The 20,498-nt window shown below is 34.7% G+C and overlaps 2 protein-coding genes and 1 long non-coding RNA gene across 3 annotated transcripts; 2 read left to right on the forward strand and 1 right to left on the reverse strand.

Moving 5' to 3' along the window:
• Nucleotides 1-1,652: 1,652 nt before the first annotated feature.
• LOC113771257 (protein FAR1-RELATED SEQUENCE 5-like) lies at nucleotides 1,653-3,305 on the reverse strand. The gene has a single exon (XM_027315859.1). It carries the CDS (start codon nucleotides 3,303-3,305, stop codon nucleotides 1,653-1,655), a length of 1,653 nt encoding a protein of 550 aa, XP_027171660.1.
• Nucleotides 3,306-3,683: 378 nt separating this feature from the next.
• On the forward strand, nucleotides 3,684-4,376 carry LOC113782556. The gene is made up of 2 exons (XR_003469810.1): nucleotides 3,684-3,837; nucleotides 4,075-4,376. It is a non-coding gene; the product is annotated as an uncharacterized LOC113782556 (long non-coding RNA).
• Nucleotides 4,377-16,960: 12,584 nt separating this feature from the next.
• LOC113771261 (receptor-like protein EIX1) lies at nucleotides 16,961-20,114 on the forward strand. Its single transcript, XM_027315863.1, has 3 exons — nucleotides 16,961-18,688; nucleotides 19,450-19,577; nucleotides 19,852-20,114. Exons 1-3 carry the CDS (start codon nucleotides 16,962-16,964, stop codon nucleotides 20,112-20,114), a joined length of 2,118 nt encoding a protein of 705 aa, XP_027171664.1. The 5' UTR covers nucleotide 16,961.
• Nucleotides 20,115-20,498: the final 384 nt, after the last annotated feature.

Genomic DNA, 20,498 nt, shown 5'->3' on the forward strand with positions numbered 1-20,498 from the left:
TAAGGTATGCAATTGAATGTAGTAGAATGGTATACATATCACGACAACCATTCAACTGTTATGGTCGATTTAGTGAAAAATATCCGATCACAAAAAACACGTTCAATTCTATTGTAAAATTGTTACTTTAATTTTCTACCAACTTTATAATTTTATAACAATTTTATACAATCCAATACAAACTATTGATGACTACTAACACTAGATGCGATTACAATTGTAATTCACTTGTCTAAATTTGAAAAGAGTGAAACATCAATGGTGCCTGTATAATCTCGTCAATAAGTTGTAACAGCTTATTAACTGCTTGTAACGTACATATGCAGCATTCTCAGGTTGGGACAACCACTTAATGTCTCGTTCAAAATGTATAGTTACACATCATTCATCAACCTTATTCTCGGGGGAGGCGACGTCAACGCATAGTTGCAATCCCTGTGTGTTATTTCTTCCCTGAAATGCGTAACGATGGCAAATCAACAAATATTATTAATAAAACATACGATTAATGATATACGATGTCCAAGTCTTCAATTAATAACATTACATAAATATGTGCTGTAACGATAAAAGTTTGTCACCTGAGGTGATTGTGCAAATACATGATATGCATCAACATCACAGTGTGTTGAAATTGCCCCACGCTCCTCCTACATTATATAGTATAAGTAATCGACTATCAACAAATCATTATCAGTGCCTATATTGCTCACTTATAAAGTTAAATTGGACTAGACATTATAACAAAAATGATATATCAGACCATTAAGACATCTCTGACGGAGTTATGTTTGGAAAGAATAGAAAATCTGGGATGCATCCATTCTGTAGGGACACTTGCAGGAGGCCCCTGATTAGCCAAACGGTGGACCTTGAAATAATAAAAAATAATACGTTATTAAAGCGAGCATACGTTAACTGCATAATTTGCATGATTTGACAGCCTTCGGGTGCCCACCATTACAATTAAAGAAAAAAAGGTAGCTCTACTACATGAACAAGAAGGTTTTATTTTAACTACTAAATGTATGCATACCGTTTGACTTTCATCGATATCGGGAGCAACAGCATTTGGAGGGCCCTTCACTGTCTGACTCATTGAATGCGTCTACAAGTTTCGTATGGGCCAAATCATTGTATAAGACAAACAAAATACGTATATCAGGAGGGATGACGGCCGTAACAACATTATCACACAATGTAACATCAATGTAACTATTTATGCTGTTAGAAACATCCAAATAAAAGCAAGAGTCATGTCCACTTTATACTAACCGAAACAGAGTCAGTAGATGAACGGCATCCCATAAACATGTATTCCTCAAATGAAACTGATGTCGGCTCCGATTCTGAGACCTACAGTATTGACACGGCAATAATATTATTTCATAATGAATATTACCTAAACTTTAGTTAATAGTATAACAATAACTTAATTTTAGCATAAATGTTCCCCAAGTACCAAAATTTGATCCATACCGTAGTTTGTGTAGTCCTTGATAATCTAGATTTTCTTTTTACTCTGTCAAATTTATCGACCTAACTTCGCATCACTCTACTTTTCTTCCCACCGCCTCGTTTTTTAATGCCTCTTGCAACTACTGCCTCCTCCATTTCATTTACAATTTCAATTTTATCTCGTTCCTCCATATTCAGATTTTTTGATTTTGCAAAGGTTGCTCTTCGCTTTCTGAGAGGAGGAGCTCAACTCTCTTTGACAAATCGGATATGACAGTGATTGCTACTTTGCTGGTGTCCTCCGACATTGCTGCTCGAGTTGCGACCTTAATCATGGCTGGAGCGAGCTCCCGATAACGAGTTGAAATCATTACTTTAGGATCAGCCACAACTTCCTGTACTCGCCGATCAAAACAGTCTCCAGCCCGAGCTCTTTTTGTCCATCGCCTCTTAATGTATTCAGGAGGAATTATTTTTATGCCCACGGTATCAAACACCTTCAACGCGTGCCCACATAAAATGCCTTCATTCTCGTATTTTTTGAAACTGCAACGTACACTTAGATCATTCCGATTGAATACTACTGTTCTTTCAGGTCCTCCATCATACCTCATGACCGCAAACTCCACAAACATCGCTGCATCTTGTTGTCTCAATATAACCATAGCTGTTGACTCGCCATATTCATTTTGGAATGCAACAAATACGGTTAGTGAATACGTCTCTGATGCATGCACAAGCATAGGTGTTTGCCTTAACCCTACCATGGGGAGCTTTTGCCTCATTTCATATTCTGCGATCAGTTCATTATATCTCTTTTCATCAACCACCCGATTGAAATGTCTAAAGAACTGCACAAGGTCATGATCCAGTTTCAAATGATTTTTAATCGCTGCATTTAGGCTTTCGCTAAGTTGGGTGCTTCGTATTCCCGCAGTCCATCTTTCTTTCATCATGCACCTTGCCCATTTATCACGAATTCTATACAACCCGGAGAGCCATTCATTATTTTCAAGATTGTGTTTCTTCACCATCGCCTCCCATACCCTATTGAATTGTTCAACTTCTTCAAACTCATACATGTAGGCACCAAACATGTATGGAAGATCACTATTTTCCTTGTAGTGATTGCCAAGATATTTCATAAAATTACGCCTTATGTGAAACGTACATAGACCGTGAAATGTTTCAGGCATGACAATTGAAAGAGCGGCTGCCATGGCGTGATCTTGGTCGGTTAGTATGGTATTTGGATGTTTTCCGCACATTGCTTCTAGAAATGTACCAAACACCCATTTGAAAGAATCTATCGTCTCATCATACATAAGGGCAGCACCGAATATCACAATTTGCCTATGCTGGTTAAAACCCACAAATACTCCAAGTGGCCGGTATTCTTTATTTGTTTTGTAGATTGTGTCGAACGTGACTACGTCTCCAAAAAAGTTGTAGTCAATTAACATTCCTGCATCAGCCCAAAAGATATTCGTTATTTGCTCTTCACAGTCCAGCTGTACGGCATGAAAAAAGGATGGATTCTCGAGTGTTTGCTCTTGAAAATAATTCAGCATGCTACCTGCTTCTCCATATTTCAAGCTCCTTTCCCGTCTCGTTCGAAGATATCGTTTAAGATCATCCCGAGTATATCCCACATTACCCATCCCATCTGCTTCCTTTCCCATAAGCTCATGGTTCTGTTTCAATGAAAGCCCAGCATCCTCGCTTATTTCAGTTTGGAATCCTTGAGCCACACTCACTTTTCTTTGTGATGACATCATGTGAGCACATTGAGCAATGTGCAACTCATGATTATTCTCTAAAACAAGGTCATGTACACAGTACTTCATTGTCCCTCTAAATAATACGATAACCATTTTAGCTCCACACCCTGTTTTCGTCGGCGCTCGTGTCCTCTTTGGCATCACATCACCTTCGTACTTGCGTTTCACACCTTCCTTGCAGCAACTATATCTCCTAGACGTGGTCACGCCGTTTTTGTCTTTATTCAGATAGTCTTTACTAGGCCTGTTGACGACCCGAGCTGCTCACGAGCCGCTCGCGAGCAGCTCGGGTCAAAGCTCGGCTCGAGCTCGTGTTGACCGAGCTCGAGCCGAGTTCGAGCCGCTAGTTAATATAAACGAGCCGAACACGAGTCTTTATTTCATAGGCTCGATAGGCTCGAATAATTGTGAAATTATAAAAATACCCCTATATCAATTAAAATTTACAAGTTTATGACTATTTCTCATTTTCTCCATCGATTTACCTAATTCCCAAATCCTCACTTCCTCTGCCGACTCCTGCCGATTCCCAACTCCCAAACTCCAAATTCCCATTTCCGCCGGCTCCATCTCCACCAGCTCCACCCAGCTTTTGCAGGTATGTACTCAGCTTCTCTTTCTTTTCCTTTTCCGTTTTCTTTCTTTCCCAGCTTGGCAGCCCCCTCCTTTCAAAGCTTTAGATCTATGGATAATAGCTTTCTTTCTTTCTTCCCCTGCTCGGTAGATCCATCATTTCAAAGCTTTATCATTCAAAGCTTTAGATCTATTGCAAAAGAGGTAGTTGTGGACCCCCGTGATGTTCTTTTGTTTTTTCTTCTACGGTGGTCCAACTTAGGGGCTTGAAGCAGATACATTGACTGGGGAACCCATCTTGAGGCTGATATTGATGGAAATGGAGTTCTGGACTATGGAGAGTTTGTAGCAGTGACGATACACTTGCAGAGGATGGAGAATGATGAGCACTTTCGTAGAGCGTTCATGTTTTTTTGACAAAGACGGATTTTTAGCTAATTTGGATATGGCAAGTTTTGGTTGTTGTTTGGCCCCTTTTTATGGCTTATTTTTAGCTGTGTTTAAAGCTATATTTTTGCTGATTTTTTGTGCTCAATTTCTCAATTAGCAGGCTGATTTTTTGACATTTTTTTGGCTGCTATTTTTCTTTCTTTCTTTGTTCTTTTTGGATAGCTCATTTGCTGGTTTCTTTTGCTTCTTAATGTAATTAGAGTTGAAGAGCATAATTACAGCTTGGCTTGACGATGAATTGCGGAAGACACAATTTATATTTGAAATTTATTGGTAACTAAAAATTTCAAATGTTGAACATTTAGATTTTTATATATTATATGTTTATGATTATATTAGTGGATAATTTGTACCTCTCAAATCAAGATTATGTGAACATTGCTGTTATTATTCTTAAATTTTACCAAAAATATGCGGACAAAAATTCTTTTTTTTTGCCTAAATTTCGAGAAAGTCAGCTGATTTCGAGCTCATCACGAGCCGAAAAATCGAGCAAAATTTGAGCTAATGTGGCGAGCTGCTTGCGAGCCAAAATCGAGCTAAGCTCGCGAGTTATAATCGAGTCGATCTCGAGTGCCCCTTTGTCTATATCGAGTCGAGCTCGAGCTTCATTTTTCGAGCTCGACGAACTCGAGCTCGAACTCGAGCTCGACGAACTCGAGCTCGAACTCGAGCTCGAACTCGAGCTCGACGAACTCGAGCTCGAACTCGAGCTCGCATATAAATAAGCCTAACTCAACTCGATAAGTTCAAAACTCGACTCGACTCGGCTTGTTTGCACCCCTAGTTTTTACGTACACTGAAACCCATTTTAAAGGCATACTTGTTATAAAACTTGTACGCATCCTCTTCACTGTTGAACTCCATTCCTAACTCAGGGGTCCCATTTTCTGCCAATTTGCTGCAATCCATTATTTCTGCTCCTGCCAATTATGCATCAAACACCCTAATTTGCAACATTTCATGAATAGTATGTACATAAACGACAATATAAATGTATAGTACCATTTATAATGTGTTATGAATCACACATTACTCGTATACCAAATCCTATTATTACGCTTATTAATATGGTTAATGATTCACATCACCTTACTTTTACTCTAAGACAACGGCATTATCTATGTACAAATACAACTCCATGTACACTAACTTATATGGACTGTAATGTATTGGTCATACGATGTAAGTCTATTTTAACTGTATGTACATCCACGCTGGTGATTATATTTTGATTCTAGGTTCTTTAGCTCACTGGACCTTATGTCATTCGTTAGTGACAACCGCATAAACCAACTCCACATTTTCTACTATTTCTACATTTTGAGGGCCAAACAAGTACTTTCTACTCATTGTAATATATTTCTTACATCATGTAATTGACTTACAACACAAGATTCACCCATTTATTATTCACATATGTGTCTTTTCCTCTGTTTCACCTCATTCAACTCTACGCCTCCATTTTATACACACTGTATGGTCAAGAGAGGGGCAAACTAATATTGCTCCATGAGCATGGACCAATTACTAGATGCACAATGATTCATATCAATTGTAATACGGTGGCTATAACATGTAACTAATTTACAACAGGATGTATATTCATTCACTTGTTAAATATGACTTTGTTTCTCTCATCTTTCCCTAATTTCAGTCGACGGTTTACTTGAATACATAACCCTAGGTCTTTCAAAAACTACTACCCCATTATAGTCCATCACTGAAAAACTGAATGCTCACACACACACAGATACGGTACACACATACAAATACAGTACAACTTCACTATTCTTCTATCATCTTCATATTATGTCTTCAGTGACCCTAATTTCATCCTTCCTTTAACAGATGTGCATTTGGGTGACAAATTATTGGCCACAATTACTGACATGGTTCAATCATGTTACCTTGGTCTGCTAATACGCTTCACGTTTCACCGAAGTCGGAGACGTAGCTGCTTCTGCTATTAAGTTAAAGGACAAAATCTGGTTTCGTGAGATGCTGAATTTCCTCTATTTGCTTCTACCTTACCACCGCTCTTGCACGCATTCAGAATACATACAACACTCTTATACCCAATTGGAGACCACAGCTGCTTCTGCTATTCAGTTTTACGGACAAACTTTGGCTTCATCTCTGTTTGCTTCTTCCATGCCGCCTGCCTCTCCACCCACTTTTCTGTCAATTGCTACCTTCATCAGAGTAGACTACACCCACTTCACCTAGAAACACCCAGTAGGTTGAATCCCATCCGAACTTCAGCTTTCTACCTTCAGTGAGTGGTTGGTCAAAGTAGATTACCTTCACAAGCACATGAAGACGCTTCCCTCAGTTTTGTTTTCTGCGGCTAATTCAAAATTTCAACTTGAATTTTAAAAACCAATTCTCTTCCGTTTGCTCCGTCTGCTCCCGTTTGGAAGTCAACATTTTTTTATTTGGAACGGCGTCGTTTTTGTGCCCTGCTTCAGCCTTGCTGACTTGGCTCATTTGTCTCCTCACATTTTTTATTGTGAGGAGACCGTTCAGGAGCGGTCGTCTAAGGACCGCTCCTGCCCCGTATCCCATCCCATTGCTGTTTGGGAACTTAAATACTGCCTTTTTGAGTGAAAATTGATACAGCATTTTAGTTCACAATATATCATAGTTGCCAACCACAATATTAGAAGTGCTCCCATGAGTGGCACAGCTGTTGTTATCGTAGGATATAAACATAGAAATCTTACAAGTACAATCTCACCTATAAGAGTTTGAGCATACTTTTGTAGATGACTGTGAAATTAGGATTAGCACGTGGGTAAAATAGCTGTAAAGCTAATATTAACCTCGAGAAAAGAAGATATCATTAATTGTGTTCTGTTTTCGTCTTTGACATTTAAGAGTTATACTTTAATTTAAGGGAAACTGCCACATCCCTTTTGGGTACGGTAAGTATAATTTTAATCCACTCATATCTTATCATATCATCTAATCATTTAAACTCTTAAAATAATTTAAAGGTTGATAATTTATATTCTATATCCAATGATAAATTTAATCATCGGAACAGTATTGTAAAGATACTATAGAATTCCCCTAATTTAAGAACACCAACAATTACATTAATAATTTAAATCACCTACACACCTGTTAGAAGTTTAAATCGAGAGATATTTCTTTTTTTAAAAAAAAATTATCAAGAGATGTTATGCTTATGATTCATCCATTAAAGTTGAACTATTGAAGAGTTCATGGTTTAAGATACACATGTTTTGCAAATTAGCGGGGGATTGTTGAGTAGTTTGGAAAAACTACACAAATCCATGCAAGTGGACGTTGGCGGCCCAAACTATGAGTTTTAAAGTTAGAACTGTTTCCAGATTTAACGATAGCTCTTCAGATGCTATGGCTCGTTTGAAGTCAAATGTTGGGCAATCCCAACCCTGATACTTGTAATTATTATTATCCACTTTCTAAAACAAAAAAAAATTAACTCTTCAAATCATAGTTATTAATCCCGGCGTAGTAAGGAAACTGACGAAGGAGATGGATTAACAGGTCATTGGTTCAACTAGTGGATGAGTAATTGAACCAGAGGATCATTAAATATATCTAAATATTATGTCTCATATTTTTTTTATATGATATATGTTATAAACAATAATAAAAAATGCCATAGCAAATGCTCATTTAATTTAATTCACTATAGAATAATTAATTCATATAAGAATCAACAAAACATAAATTTAGTAAGTAATCCACCAAACTTCAAGTGTAAAATTTTATCTGCGTTTAGTGTAATTATCTAGCTTATTTACGAATTTTAAGTGCAAAAAAAATAATAAAAACAATATTTGCCTTCAAAATGGATTGTGTAATATAAAATTTTTGAAATCCATTTTATAACTTATAAAGTTTGGGGGTCATAAGTTTTTATTAAAAAAATTTCAAATAAATTTGTTTTGAAAAAATAACAAAAAATAAAGATAGAATTGACAAAACGTTCATATAGTATAAGAATGCTATTTTGGTATGAGCTTAAAGTTCATATATGCTTAAAGTCCTAAGTTCAAATTTTGGTATGAGCTTACTAACATCTTTTCCATAAAACCCGATTCGTCGACAAAATCGATTGGATTCTGGTACTAATCTGGTTAAACTGTTGAGTCATTGACTAGTCAATGGGCTCTGTGCTTAAACGATCCAATTAGAGATCCAACCCAACCCAATGCCTTATTCACGGGATGCCAGTTCGATAATCGGGCTGACTCGAGTTTAGCCATATTTTATAAGTGCATTAGCTGAGTTCCGGATTCTTACGTGGGTTCTGTGACAGAAAGCGTTTTACTCTTTGGAAATTTCCTTCACTGAAAATTTACGTGCCATGTTACCTTCCTTTTAGAATTTATCAATCCAACGCCTGCTCTTAAATTTTTTTTCCCACAATCAACTTCATGGACAGGTTTCAAATATCTCTAGGAATGTTAATTAAAATTTTGAGGTCTTTAGGGTCTTGATCCTTTGTCTTTGCTGGATAATTTGAGGTCTTGGTCCGTTGTCTATACGGTATCCCATTACTCATTGGTATGATTGGACTGGAATATTAAGCTGTGCACCTTTGCATCCTAAATGCTAATTTGCAACTAAATCACTTCTTAAACTATAAAACAACAACAAAAAGTTACTTGGTCCCTAATCATTAAAAGGTTTTTATAATGAAAACGTATCCATTAAACGAACATAAAGAATTTGAAGAAAGAAAAACATAAGCTGAAAATAAGGTTAAATAACTTCTTGTTAGTGTATGAATGTTTCTATGAATTGCAGGGACAGAGGTAAAAACAATATGAAGTTAAGTTTCCTATGCTTAATCATCTTTATATGAGTAGTCCAAATCGGACAATTAGCATTTGGCTCGATTAGACCGTGAATTGCACAGTACAGCCATGATTTAGACCATCAACATAAGGCTGTAAACAAATTGAATTTTTAACGAACAATTTTAACTCGATTGATTCATTAAGGGTTCGACTTAATTTCAATTTTTACCGAACGTGAACTCAAATTTAAACGAGAATAGGATTCGATTAAGTTGAATATCAAATCGAATTTGAACTTGTATATATTCACTCATCAAGGTTTGATTAGACTCGATTAACTTTTTATATAATATATTTACTGATATTTCATATAAAATTACACATTATTTTATTATATTAATATTATATATGTATTATTTATATAATTACTAAAAGTTTGAATAAAATTCAAGTTAAACTTGAAAATATTAACTGTTAAATTGAATAGAACTCGAGTTCAAATTTAAAATTTCAAGTCAAGTCTGACGGTTAACATGTTTGATACGATTCGATTTGCTTACGAGACCCGTTCAACCATGCACCTGATGGGACAAACTTTTCAAAGTTTGTGGCCCATTCTCAGCCATCATGTCTCCTACTAAGCCCTATCCAGGACCTAAAGCCCGATCGTTGAAATATAAACTCAGATATAATTTCCTTCGATAGTCTCACGCACAATGGAGGATAAACCTGAATTTGACTCGTATTTGCATTCTTGTGTGTGTGAATAAAAAATATAGGAACAAACTTTTCTTCAAAATTTTCTCCTAGGCTTCGAAACTGATGCACAAAATTCACAATCTCGAACAAATTCTGGTACTGGGAAAAAAAAGAACAAATTCTGGTAAGAAATAGTAAGAAATATTTCATATTCTGCTCTTCGGTTACTTCATTGTAGCCATCAGATTGTTCCTCAAGTCAGGTGTCGTACATGTTGTATGTGATTAATTAGTATTCACTTGGAAAAGGCATTAAGAACATATATATATATATATATATATATATATATATATATATATCTTTTTAATTTGAGTCTTCTAATGCAATTATAGCTAACAAATTTTTTTTAAAAAAAGAGCACAATTGATTAATTAACAATATGTTAAAAGCCAGCATAATTGGGATTACAACAACACAGTGGAATATATTTTTGGGACTTCTAAGTATTTGATAACAAGCCTATGCACTTTGACATTTCTGGTGTGGTTTTAATTTATCAGTCGCAAAAAGGCAGAAAAAGACGTGATCATTGCACTCAAGAAATTGTACCCAAAAAATTTTATCTCTTTAAACGACGAAAAAGAACCTTCCTCCACCTCAATCCCAAGTATCTCTTTAACTTGTCAATTTTATGTTTATGTAATTTCAAATCATTCCACTGTAAATCTGAAACACGAATCATAAAACAATCATGAACCTGTTTAAAAAATATGAACCTGAAAAGGTGAACGGAAATCATGATTTTTTCTTATTCTTCTTTGTTGCTCTTTAATTTGTACATTAAATATACTTATTGAAATCAGACCAAGAGTGATTAAAAGCCATATGAGTTTTTATTTGTCACCAAATCAAGCTAGAAATGAATAAATTCTTATCCAAATCAAATTCCATTGTGCATTCCACTCAAATGCATGGACCTGTTACATCGTAACCTCAAATAATAAATGAGAAGCAAGACCTGGGTTTTCAATAGCTTTCCATTTGTTTTCCATCGTTTACTCTGTCACTGTAGCAGAGCAAAAGTGAATTATTCCAAGTCAAAGTCAAAGTCAAAGTCTCTCTGGCCCAAAAAACAAAAAGGGCCAAGGTCTCTAGGACTGATTTCTCTGAGGCTTCGACATTAATGAGTTGTCATACCCCACGGTTTGCCAGTAAATGGCCAAAAAAATGGCATTTTATTTAGGTTTGTCGAAGAAAAATATGCACATAGGTCGTACAAAATTAAAAGTATAAATATAATTCATTTGAGGGGCGAAATGGGTAGAATATATATTTTTGAAATTCACGATCGTAAAGTGTTATTTAAGATCTATTTATGAAAATGATCAAGTAGAATGGCATCAATATTTAATGAAACATCTTCCACAAATTTGACTTGTGAAAATAAGGTTAAAACTAAGTCTTGTTGTATTATACTGTGGTCTATTTCGTGAATCGGTTATTAGCATTCTCCAATTCTGCTGAACCTTTAATTTTTTTCTCTCAACTAGATACATGATAAAATGAAAACATGTTGATCTTTGAAACAAATATTACGTAGCATAAAAACTCAAACAAAAAATAGATAAATCAATTTGAGATAGAAAAAGTAGGTAATAGATACAAAGCAGTTATGACCAAGTCAAAGCAATACAATCAGCCTATTATCGGCACAGTAACCGAGGGCGGAGCCATATATTCTTGAGGGCGGGCAATTGCCCCATCCTCTCAAGTTTTAAAAAAATTATATAATAGGCCCCTTGCACTTTATAATATATTTTACAATATTTTTTTGTTTTGCACCTTATTTGCCCCTCCTCAACTTTGTAAAATCCCTTCCATAACTACATTATCCCCTTTAAAATTTTAAAATGTTCACTCCCCTATCTAAATTTCCTTTTTAAATTTTATAGAGTTCTCTTCTTCACAGAAAATTTTTGTAATGAATAACTTCAATGGAAGTATTGAATATATTTTAAATCAAATATAGCGTCAGTTTCTGGGAAAAAAAAAAAGATTCATCCTGTACAAGGCAATATGTTCAATAACCTTTAGTCCAATACAAAATATTTTCAAAGTAATAATTACTCCCCTCTGCCATTGACAGTAACTCTTGATGTTGAAGCACTGTCCCAAAAAAATAATACAAAACAATAATGAATGAGTCAAAGCAGTACAATCGTTTCTACTGAGTCTTTTATCAATCAATGACAACTGCACTAATTCTATGCTATCATACATTAGAGGAAAGCCCTATTGGGCAGCAAAAGATCCTCTATTACAACTTTTTCTGTTATATTTTTGTTATACTATACATCTGAATGATATGTGTTCCATGTAATAATAAGTAACAATTCAAGTTATTTAAAATCTCCCTATTCATGGACACTTGTCACTTTAAGAAGTTGTATAATAAAGTGCAGGGTAAAATACCAAAAAATTTCCTGTAGTCAAAAAATTTCCTGTAGTTTATTAAATGTACAATTTATAAAATACCAAAAAAACTTCCTTTAATTTGTTAAATGTACAATTTAACTCTCTCTAATTTGGAAACCTACACTGTATATTTGACAAACCACGGGGAATTTTTTGATATTTTACCCTAAAGTGTAACATGAAATGTGTAATATAAGACCTAAAGCCAAACAAGTTTAGCATAAGAAAAGTTTTAAAAGAGATGAAATAAGAAATAGAAGATTTAATAAGATATAATTATGTATGAAAAAGTCAAAGCATTCCCATCAACTTTGTCTAATTTCACATATTTGTCATAGTCTAGATCATGACTACGAATAAAATTTACACATATTTCACACGTAAAGACTTGAAATCAAATACTTCTCCAATTTGGTGAAGTCTCTTTCTTTGCTGGAAAATTTGAGGTCTTGAAAGTCGTGGTCCGTTGCCTTTGCCTTTGCCTTTGCCTTTGCATCCCATTAGTCATTGATGTCACTAGGCTGGAGTATTAACTTGTGGACCTTCGCTTCCTAAATGCTAATATGCCACTAAATCACACTTCTTGAACTTTAAAATAACAACAAAAATTATTCAGTCCCTTATTAAAAGGTTTTCATAGTGAATGTAACTATTTTCAGACGTTCCATTGAACAAATATGTAAAGAATTTGGTGAAATAATAAAAACTTAAGCAGAAAATAAGTTTAAATAACTTACTGTTAGTGTATGAATGTTTTTATAAATTGCTGAGAGTGAGAAAAAAAATGTAAAAGAATATGAAGTTTCTTATGTTTAAAACAGTAGACCTTTCTGAGAATTTGTTTTCTAGAGGCATTCTCATGGTAGGTTATAGATTTAAAACTCTAAAATATGACATTTCTAAAATATGACAAAGTCAAAGCATTCCCATCAACTTTGTTAATTTGACATATTGGCCATAGTTCTGATTGTGACTACTAATAAAATTTGCACATTCTACACATAAAGAGTTTAAATCAAATACTTCTCCAGTTTAGTGAAGTCTCTTTCTTTGCTAGAAAATTTGAGATCTTGAGGTCTTGGTCCTTTGCTGGAAAATTTGAGGTCTTGGTCCTTTGTCAATACAGTACCCTGTGTGTAAATATCACTGACTTTTTTTTTCTAGCCTCAAAATATTAAGTTGTGCACCTTTGCAACCTAAATCCTAAGTTGCAAATAAATGAACAAATGAATAGTTTTCAACTTTGGAATAATAACAAAATTACTCGGCCCCTCATTCAAAGATTTTCATAACAAACGTAATTATCTTCAAACTTTTCATTGGATGAGCATTTATAAAATATGAAGAAATGAGGAAAAGTTAGTCAAAAAATCAGAAAGAAAAATATTTTGTTTCTTATGTTTAATCTACTTTGCACATAGGATGTGATGATATACTTATGCCTAAGGTACATATCAGCATTATATGTGCTTCCAAAGTCAAGTATTTTCACTGCTTTCCACTGCTTTTGTGCTTGTATGCACTGAAGTCTATTTCTTTCAATTTTATTTTTCATTTCAGGATTTTTTCCATCTTAAACTTGAGATGGAAGTTTCTGCATTGCAAAAAAAAAAAATTATTGGAGAAAATTTGAAGTGCGAACCATGAAACATTAGTTTCAATCTGATACTGTTCCTACTCTGGTGCATGAGAACAAGAAGATTTCTTCTTACTGTTCTTTGTGGATCTTTTTCTTGTACATTAAATGTACATATTAAATCAAACGCGTTGAAATTCATTTTTTGAAATGTGAGGGATGGAGAAATTCATATTATGAAATATGAGGGATGAAAAAAATCATTTTATAAAATGTAAGGGATGAAAAAATTTATTTTATGAAATGTGAGGGACAATAAATTAGATTATGCAAAATATAATTTGACGAATTTACCCCTAAAAAATGATCACGTGCCTTGCACGTGATGGAATCCAGCAAAAAAATGATCGGAAACCTAGTTAGGGACTAAATTTGACCGATGTGAATATGTAAGGGACATAAAATTACACTTTTAAAAGTAAGGGACGAAAAAAGTCATTTTACAAAATATGAGGGATGTTTTGGACGATTTTCCCTTTGTTAAATGTATAATTTAACTCTCTCCAATTTGAAAACTAACCACAGGGAATTTTTTGATATTTTATCCTAAAGTGTAACATGAAAAAGTAGTGTAATATAAGATCTCAAGCCAAACAAGTTTAGCATAAGAAAAGTTTCAAAAGAGATGAAATAAGAAATAGAAGAAGTAACAAGATATAATTATGCATGAAAAAGTCAAAGCATACCCATCAACTTTGTCGAATTTCACATATTTGTCATAGTCCAGATCAAGACTACGAATAAAATTTGCACGTATTCCACACGTAAAGACTTTAAACCAAATACATCTCCAATTTGAGCTCTCGATCCGTTGTCTACACGGCATCCCATTAGTCATTGATGTCATTAGGCTGGAGTATTAACTTGCGCACCTTTGCATCCTAAATGCTAATATGCAACTAAATCACACTTCTTGAACTTTGAAATAACAACAATAATTATTCAGTCCCTTACTAAAAGGTTTTCATAGTCACTATCCTGTGCATTTGCATATTCCACACGTAAAATCTTCGGTCTTTGCTGTAGAATTTGAAATCTTGGTATCTGGTTGCTGGGAAATAGACTTCTTGGTCTTTAGTTTGTACGAAATCCAATAAGCCCTCGATGTAATATAGGAAGGATTATAATGTCAACATTTACTGCTCTAATTTTAATTTCCACCCTAGATGCTAATTTGCAGAATCGAAAAGTAACCTTATGATAATTAGTGTAAATAGAATACTTGATGTGATATTAAATTTGGAAATACGTAATTTGTGGTTTTGCATTTATTGGAGAAAAAATTTTCAAAACTAAAGCAAAATTATGATATTCCTTTACTTCATGAAATGAAAGTTATCTTATTAGTTAGAAATTGCAATTACTTACCATGCTTATAAGTTTGACATATTTGTCATAGTTCTGATCGTGACTACTAATAAAATTTGCACATTCTACATGTAAAGAGTTTAAATCAAATACTTCTCCAGTTTAGTGAAGTCTCTTTCTTTGCTAGAAAACTTGAGGTCTTGGGGTCTTGGTTCCTTTGTATTTGCTGGAAAATTTGAGGCCTTGGTCCTTTGTCAACACGGCATCCTATTAGCCATCAATTTGATTAGGGGAAGGACACAGTGTAAATTTCGCTGATTCTTTTTTCTAGCCTAAAATTATTAAGTTGTCCTAATTTGCAAATAAATGAATAAATGAATAGTTCAACTTTAGAATAATAACAAGATTACTCGGCCCCTCATTCAAAGATTTTCATAATAAACGTAATTATCTTCAAACTTTTCATTGGACGAACATTTATAAAATATGAAGAAACGAGGAAAAGTTAGTCAAAAAATAAGGTCCAATTACTTTTTATTAGTATATGAAGGATTCTACGAATTGCAGAAGTAAGGTAGATCAGAAAGAAAAACTTTGCACATAGGATGTGATGATATATTTATGCCTAAGGTACATATCAGCATTATATGTGCTTCCAAAGTCAAGTATTTTCAGCACTTTCCACTGCTTTTGTGCTTGTGTGCACTGAAATCTATTTCTTTTAATTTTATTTTCCATTTCAGTATTTTTTCCATTTTAAACTTGAAATGGAAGTTTCTGCATTGCAAAAAAATTTACTACGATTCTTAGAAAACATTGTGCGGACTGAAATTTCCTTTTTTTTTTTAATTTTACTTAAGAAAAAGAATTATTATTTGAATCAAATTTTTTTCACCTTCCAAACTTTGATTACTAAATTTGTTTTGTCTAACGTGTATGCAAAAGAGACCATTTTGGTCTCCATACCTCTAACATTGGGCATCCAAATTGGAATTTTCTTGTAAAAGTAAATCGCAATGCTTGCAATAATAAAAATTAATATTCTGATGGGACAAAAACAGTGTGCATAGATATATATGAGTAAATATCTCAACGGTGGTTTTTGAATTTTTTGGCAAGAGGCTTATAGTGATGAGATTGTTTTGGTATTACAACTTGTATTAAAGAATAATTACAAAGGTAGAATAGTCAAAGCAACTTTAATGACAACTTTATACTGAAAAGTTTCAATAAACTATTTTCAATGACTTGTATGTAGATTTAAATCAACAGAATTATTAAGTTTCTTATGTTTAATAATCTTTATATTAAATCAACAGACTTATGTTTATCTTTCAATAACACTGTATTTACCCTTGAAAATATGCATCAGCATCAGTGACGAATTCAAAAGTTTAGTGGGAACGAATCATCAATGATATTATAGCAAATAGAGCATATTAAAAGCACAATAGATTATAATTAGAAGCAAGAAATTTTAAAAAAAAATAAAAATAATGTATAAAGAAAAATGTGAATATTAGACTCTATATTATTTTATTTATTGTTTGTGTGAGGCATTCAAAACCACAGTTGAAACTTTTTCAATTTGTTTTCTTGGTCTTTGATTTCCAATGTAACATATACAGTGTTATTTTAGTTACTATTTTAAAGTTGTTATTGAAGAAACTAAGAGTTGTTTGTTGATTTGTCAATGTAAACGCAGCAAAAAGTGAAAGATGCTTTATATATCTATCTGCAACATAGCCGAATGCAAATGCAGATAGATCATTTGACATGATCATGGGTGGATCAACCCATTTCTCTGTTTTCTTACTCGTCGCAATAATTTTACTCTGTTCTTCCAGCAAAACTGCAAATGCAACTTGCTATGCAAGTGAGAAACAAGCTCTTATGGACTTCAAGAAAGCCTTGAAAGATCCCTATGGTAGACTCTCGTCTTGGATTCACGACGTTGATTGCTGCAAATGGGAAGGAGTTGTTTGTAGCAAGCGAAGTGGCCGCGTGATTCAACTTCACCTTCAGAGTCCTGTTCGTGAAATTGATGTTTCTGGTGATGAGGTGTTTGTTGATCCTAAATCACCATTAAGCGGTAAAATCAGTCATTCGTTACAAAATTTGACTCGCTTGCGTTATCTTGATCTAAGTCTAAATGATTTCAGTGGAATTCCAATTCCCAGTTTTTTTGGGTCTCTCAGAAGTCTAAGGTACCTGAATTTATCTGGAGCTGGATTTCAAGGAACGGTTCCCTATCAGCTTGGAAACCTATCAAGTTTACGCACTTTAAGCATAGGAGGCTATCCGTCCGATCTTCAAGTTGATAACCTGCAATGGTTGGCTGGTCTCCCTAATCTGGAGCACCTAGATATGAGTGCCGTGAACCTTAGTCTAGCGTCTAATTGGCTAGAGGTGATTAACACGATCCCTTCTTTGGTAGAGATACATCTGTCCTCTTGTCAACTTGATTTAATTTCTCATCATCTTGGCAGAGATACATTTGTCTTCCATGCCAACTTTTCTTCTCTTAGTGTCCTAGATCTTTCTGAAAATTTTCTTGGACACCTCATCCCTAGATGGATTTTCGGTCTTACTGTCCTTGCTTCCCTTGATTTAAGTGGGACCAAGCTTGAAGGCCCATTGTCCAGAGGTCTTTGCAACTTGACTTCCCTCCAGCACTTGGATCTTTCTTTCAATTATTTGAATTGTTCACTACCAGACGAGCTTATTCATCTTAACAATCTCATTTCTCTCAATCTTACGGAGAATCAATTCGAAGGCTTCTTGGATGGAATTTGGAATTGGAGTTCCCTAACATCTTTGGATCTATCATACAATAACTTCGCTACCTTTCTCCCAAGCCAATTATCAACTTTAACTGCCCTAATTTCACTTTATCTTCGCTCCAATCATTTTCGAGGTTCTATCCCAAGCTCTATTGCCAACATTTCCAACCTTCAATATCTTGATCTATCTGATAACAACCTTAGCTCCTCTTTACCAAGTGAAGTATTCACATCGAAGGACTTGATTACACTTGATGCAAGAGCTAATCACTTGAATGGTCCAATTCCAAGCACTGTTGGCAATTGTACCAAGCTAAAATACCTTGGGCTGAATGATAATGCTCTGTCTGGCTCAATTCCATCAAATTTAGGAAGATGTACCCAGCTCAAAGAACTTTTGCTAAGTAATAATGCTCTATCTGGCTCAATTCCATCAAATTTAGGAAAACTGTTATCCTTGGAGCACTTGGATGTATCTCACAACAAACTCACTGGAACTCTTCCTGAAAGTCTTTGGCAGCTTTCCAAACTTAAAGAGCTTCGTATTTACGACAATTTAATAGAAGGCATTGTGAGTGAGAGTCACTTGGACAATCTGACAGCTTTATGGTATTTTTCTGCATCCGGAAACTCCTTGACCTTAAAAGTAAGTGCAAGTTGGAATCCTCGTGCCCAATTTGAAACACTTGGATTGGGCTCGTGGAAGCTGGGTCCCCAATTTCCTACATGGATCTTTCTGATAACCTTCTGAATCGTTCACTACCAGATGAGTTTATTCATCTTAATAATCTCATTTCTCTAAACCTTGGGTGGAATCAATTCGAAGGCTTCTTGGAAGGAATTTGGAATTGGAGTTCCCTTACATCTTTGGATCTATCATTCAATAACTTCGCTACCTGCCTCCCAAGCCAATTATCCACTTTAACTGCCCTAATTTCACTTTATCTTGGCTCCAATCAATTTCGAGGTTCTATCCCAAGCTCTATTGCCAACATTTCCAACCTTCAATATCTTGATCTATCTAATAACACTCTTAGCTCCTCTTTACCAAGTGAAGTATTCACATTGAAGGACTTGATTTCACTTGATGCGAGTAGTAATCACTTGAACGGCCCAATTCCAAGCACAGTTGGCAACTGTACCAAGCTAAAATACCTTTTGCTAAGTAATAATGCTCTATCTGGCTCAATTCCATCAAATTTAGGAAAACTGTTATCCTTGGAGCACTTGGATGTATCTCACAACAAACTCACTGGAACTCTTCCTGAAAGTCTTTGGCAGCTTCCCCAACTTGTTGAGCTTGGTATTGCTGATAATTTAATAGAAGGCATTGTGAGTGAGAGTCACTTGGACAATCTGACAGCTTTATGGTATTTTTCTGCATCCGGAAACTCCTTGACCTTAAAAGTAAGTGCAAGTTGGAATCCTCGTGCCCAATTTGAAACACTTGGATTGGGCTCGTGGAAGCTGGGTCCCCAATTTCCTACATGGATCCGGTCACAAAAAATCCTTTGGGATTTGAACTTGTCCTTCACAGGAATTTCAGATACCATTCCACCTTGGTTATTCAACTCATCATTGGGTATTGTAGACCTTTCTCACAATCAACTCCATGGTAAGAGTTAAAATATCTCTGAAATTGTTAACGGTTTATATGTGCATTATAGCCAAGCACATTTAATGGCTATTCCCTCTTGATTATTCAACCCATCATTGGTCCATATGAAACTTTCTCACAATTAATTTTATGGTAAAAGTTCAAATATCTCTAAAACTGTTAAAAGGTTTATATGCACACAAAAATCAAACACATTCAATTGCCTACACACCCAATTAATTTATTATTGATTGACATATTTAGAACTTAATTTCCAACTATTTGTTTTCAGGAGGCATCTCTTACATTTTGTGTGAAGTCAAGAATGAAAATCAAGTTCTTTCGTATCTGGATCTTCGGGAGAATTCTCTATCAGGAGAAATTCCTGACTGTTGGATGAATTACCTAAACTTGACTCATATCAACCTCAACAGCAATAACTTCACCGGAAGCATTCCAAGATCATTGTTTCTTTTGGAAGATCTGGATTATTTAAGCTTGGGTAACAACAGTCTCACTGGTCCGATAACCTTTGACTTTGTAAATCATGAATAAATAATTTTGGAATTCGGAACCCTCCAAGAGACTTGTGGACCCATTTGGTGTTTGATCCAATGGGTAAAAAGTAAAAACAAGATAGACATTAAAAGTGATTTTGTATACTGTTGGTGATGTATATGAATATATATTTGGTCATGCTGGAAAATCAAATCTTTCATAGAAAATGTTATAATTTTTAACAGTGGTTAATGGATTCACCAGTGTTTTGAAGCTATGATTGTCAGATTCCACGTAATGGTTTCTATTACACATTTGACGACAATAGGAAATGACATTTGCACCCCGTCCTCTTGAAATGAACGAAAGAAAAAGTCAATATTACCTAAAATGCATATCAAATTGTAAACTTGAAATGAACATCTTTATTGGGAGAAGTTC

The sequence above is a fragment of the Coffea eugenioides genome, chromosome 1 (assembly GCF_003713205.1).
Source record: "Coffea eugenioides isolate CCC68of chromosome 1, Ceug_1.0, whole genome shotgun sequence".
Taxonomy (NCBI): domain Eukaryota; kingdom Viridiplantae; phylum Streptophyta; class Magnoliopsida; order Gentianales; family Rubiaceae; genus Coffea; species Coffea eugenioides.

Excerpts from the sequence above, each read along its gene's own strand:
- LOC113771257 (XM_027315859.1), bottom strand. The coding sequence starts at position 3,305 with ATGAAGTACTGTGTACATGACCTTGTTTTAGAGAATAATCATGAGTTG.
- LOC113771261 (XM_027315863.1), top strand. The coding sequence starts at position 16,962 with ATGGGTGGATCAACCCATTTCTCTGTTTTCTTACTCGTCGCAATAATT. Across the intron at positions 18,689-19,449 it reads CTGGGTCCCCAATTTCCTAC|ATGGATCCGGTCACAAAAAA; the intron begins ATGGATCTTTCT and ends CCAATTTCCTAC. Across the intron at positions 19,578-19,851 it reads TTCTCACAATCAACTCCATG|GAGGCATCTCTTACATTTTG; the intron begins GTAAGAGTTAAA and ends ATTTGTTTTCAG.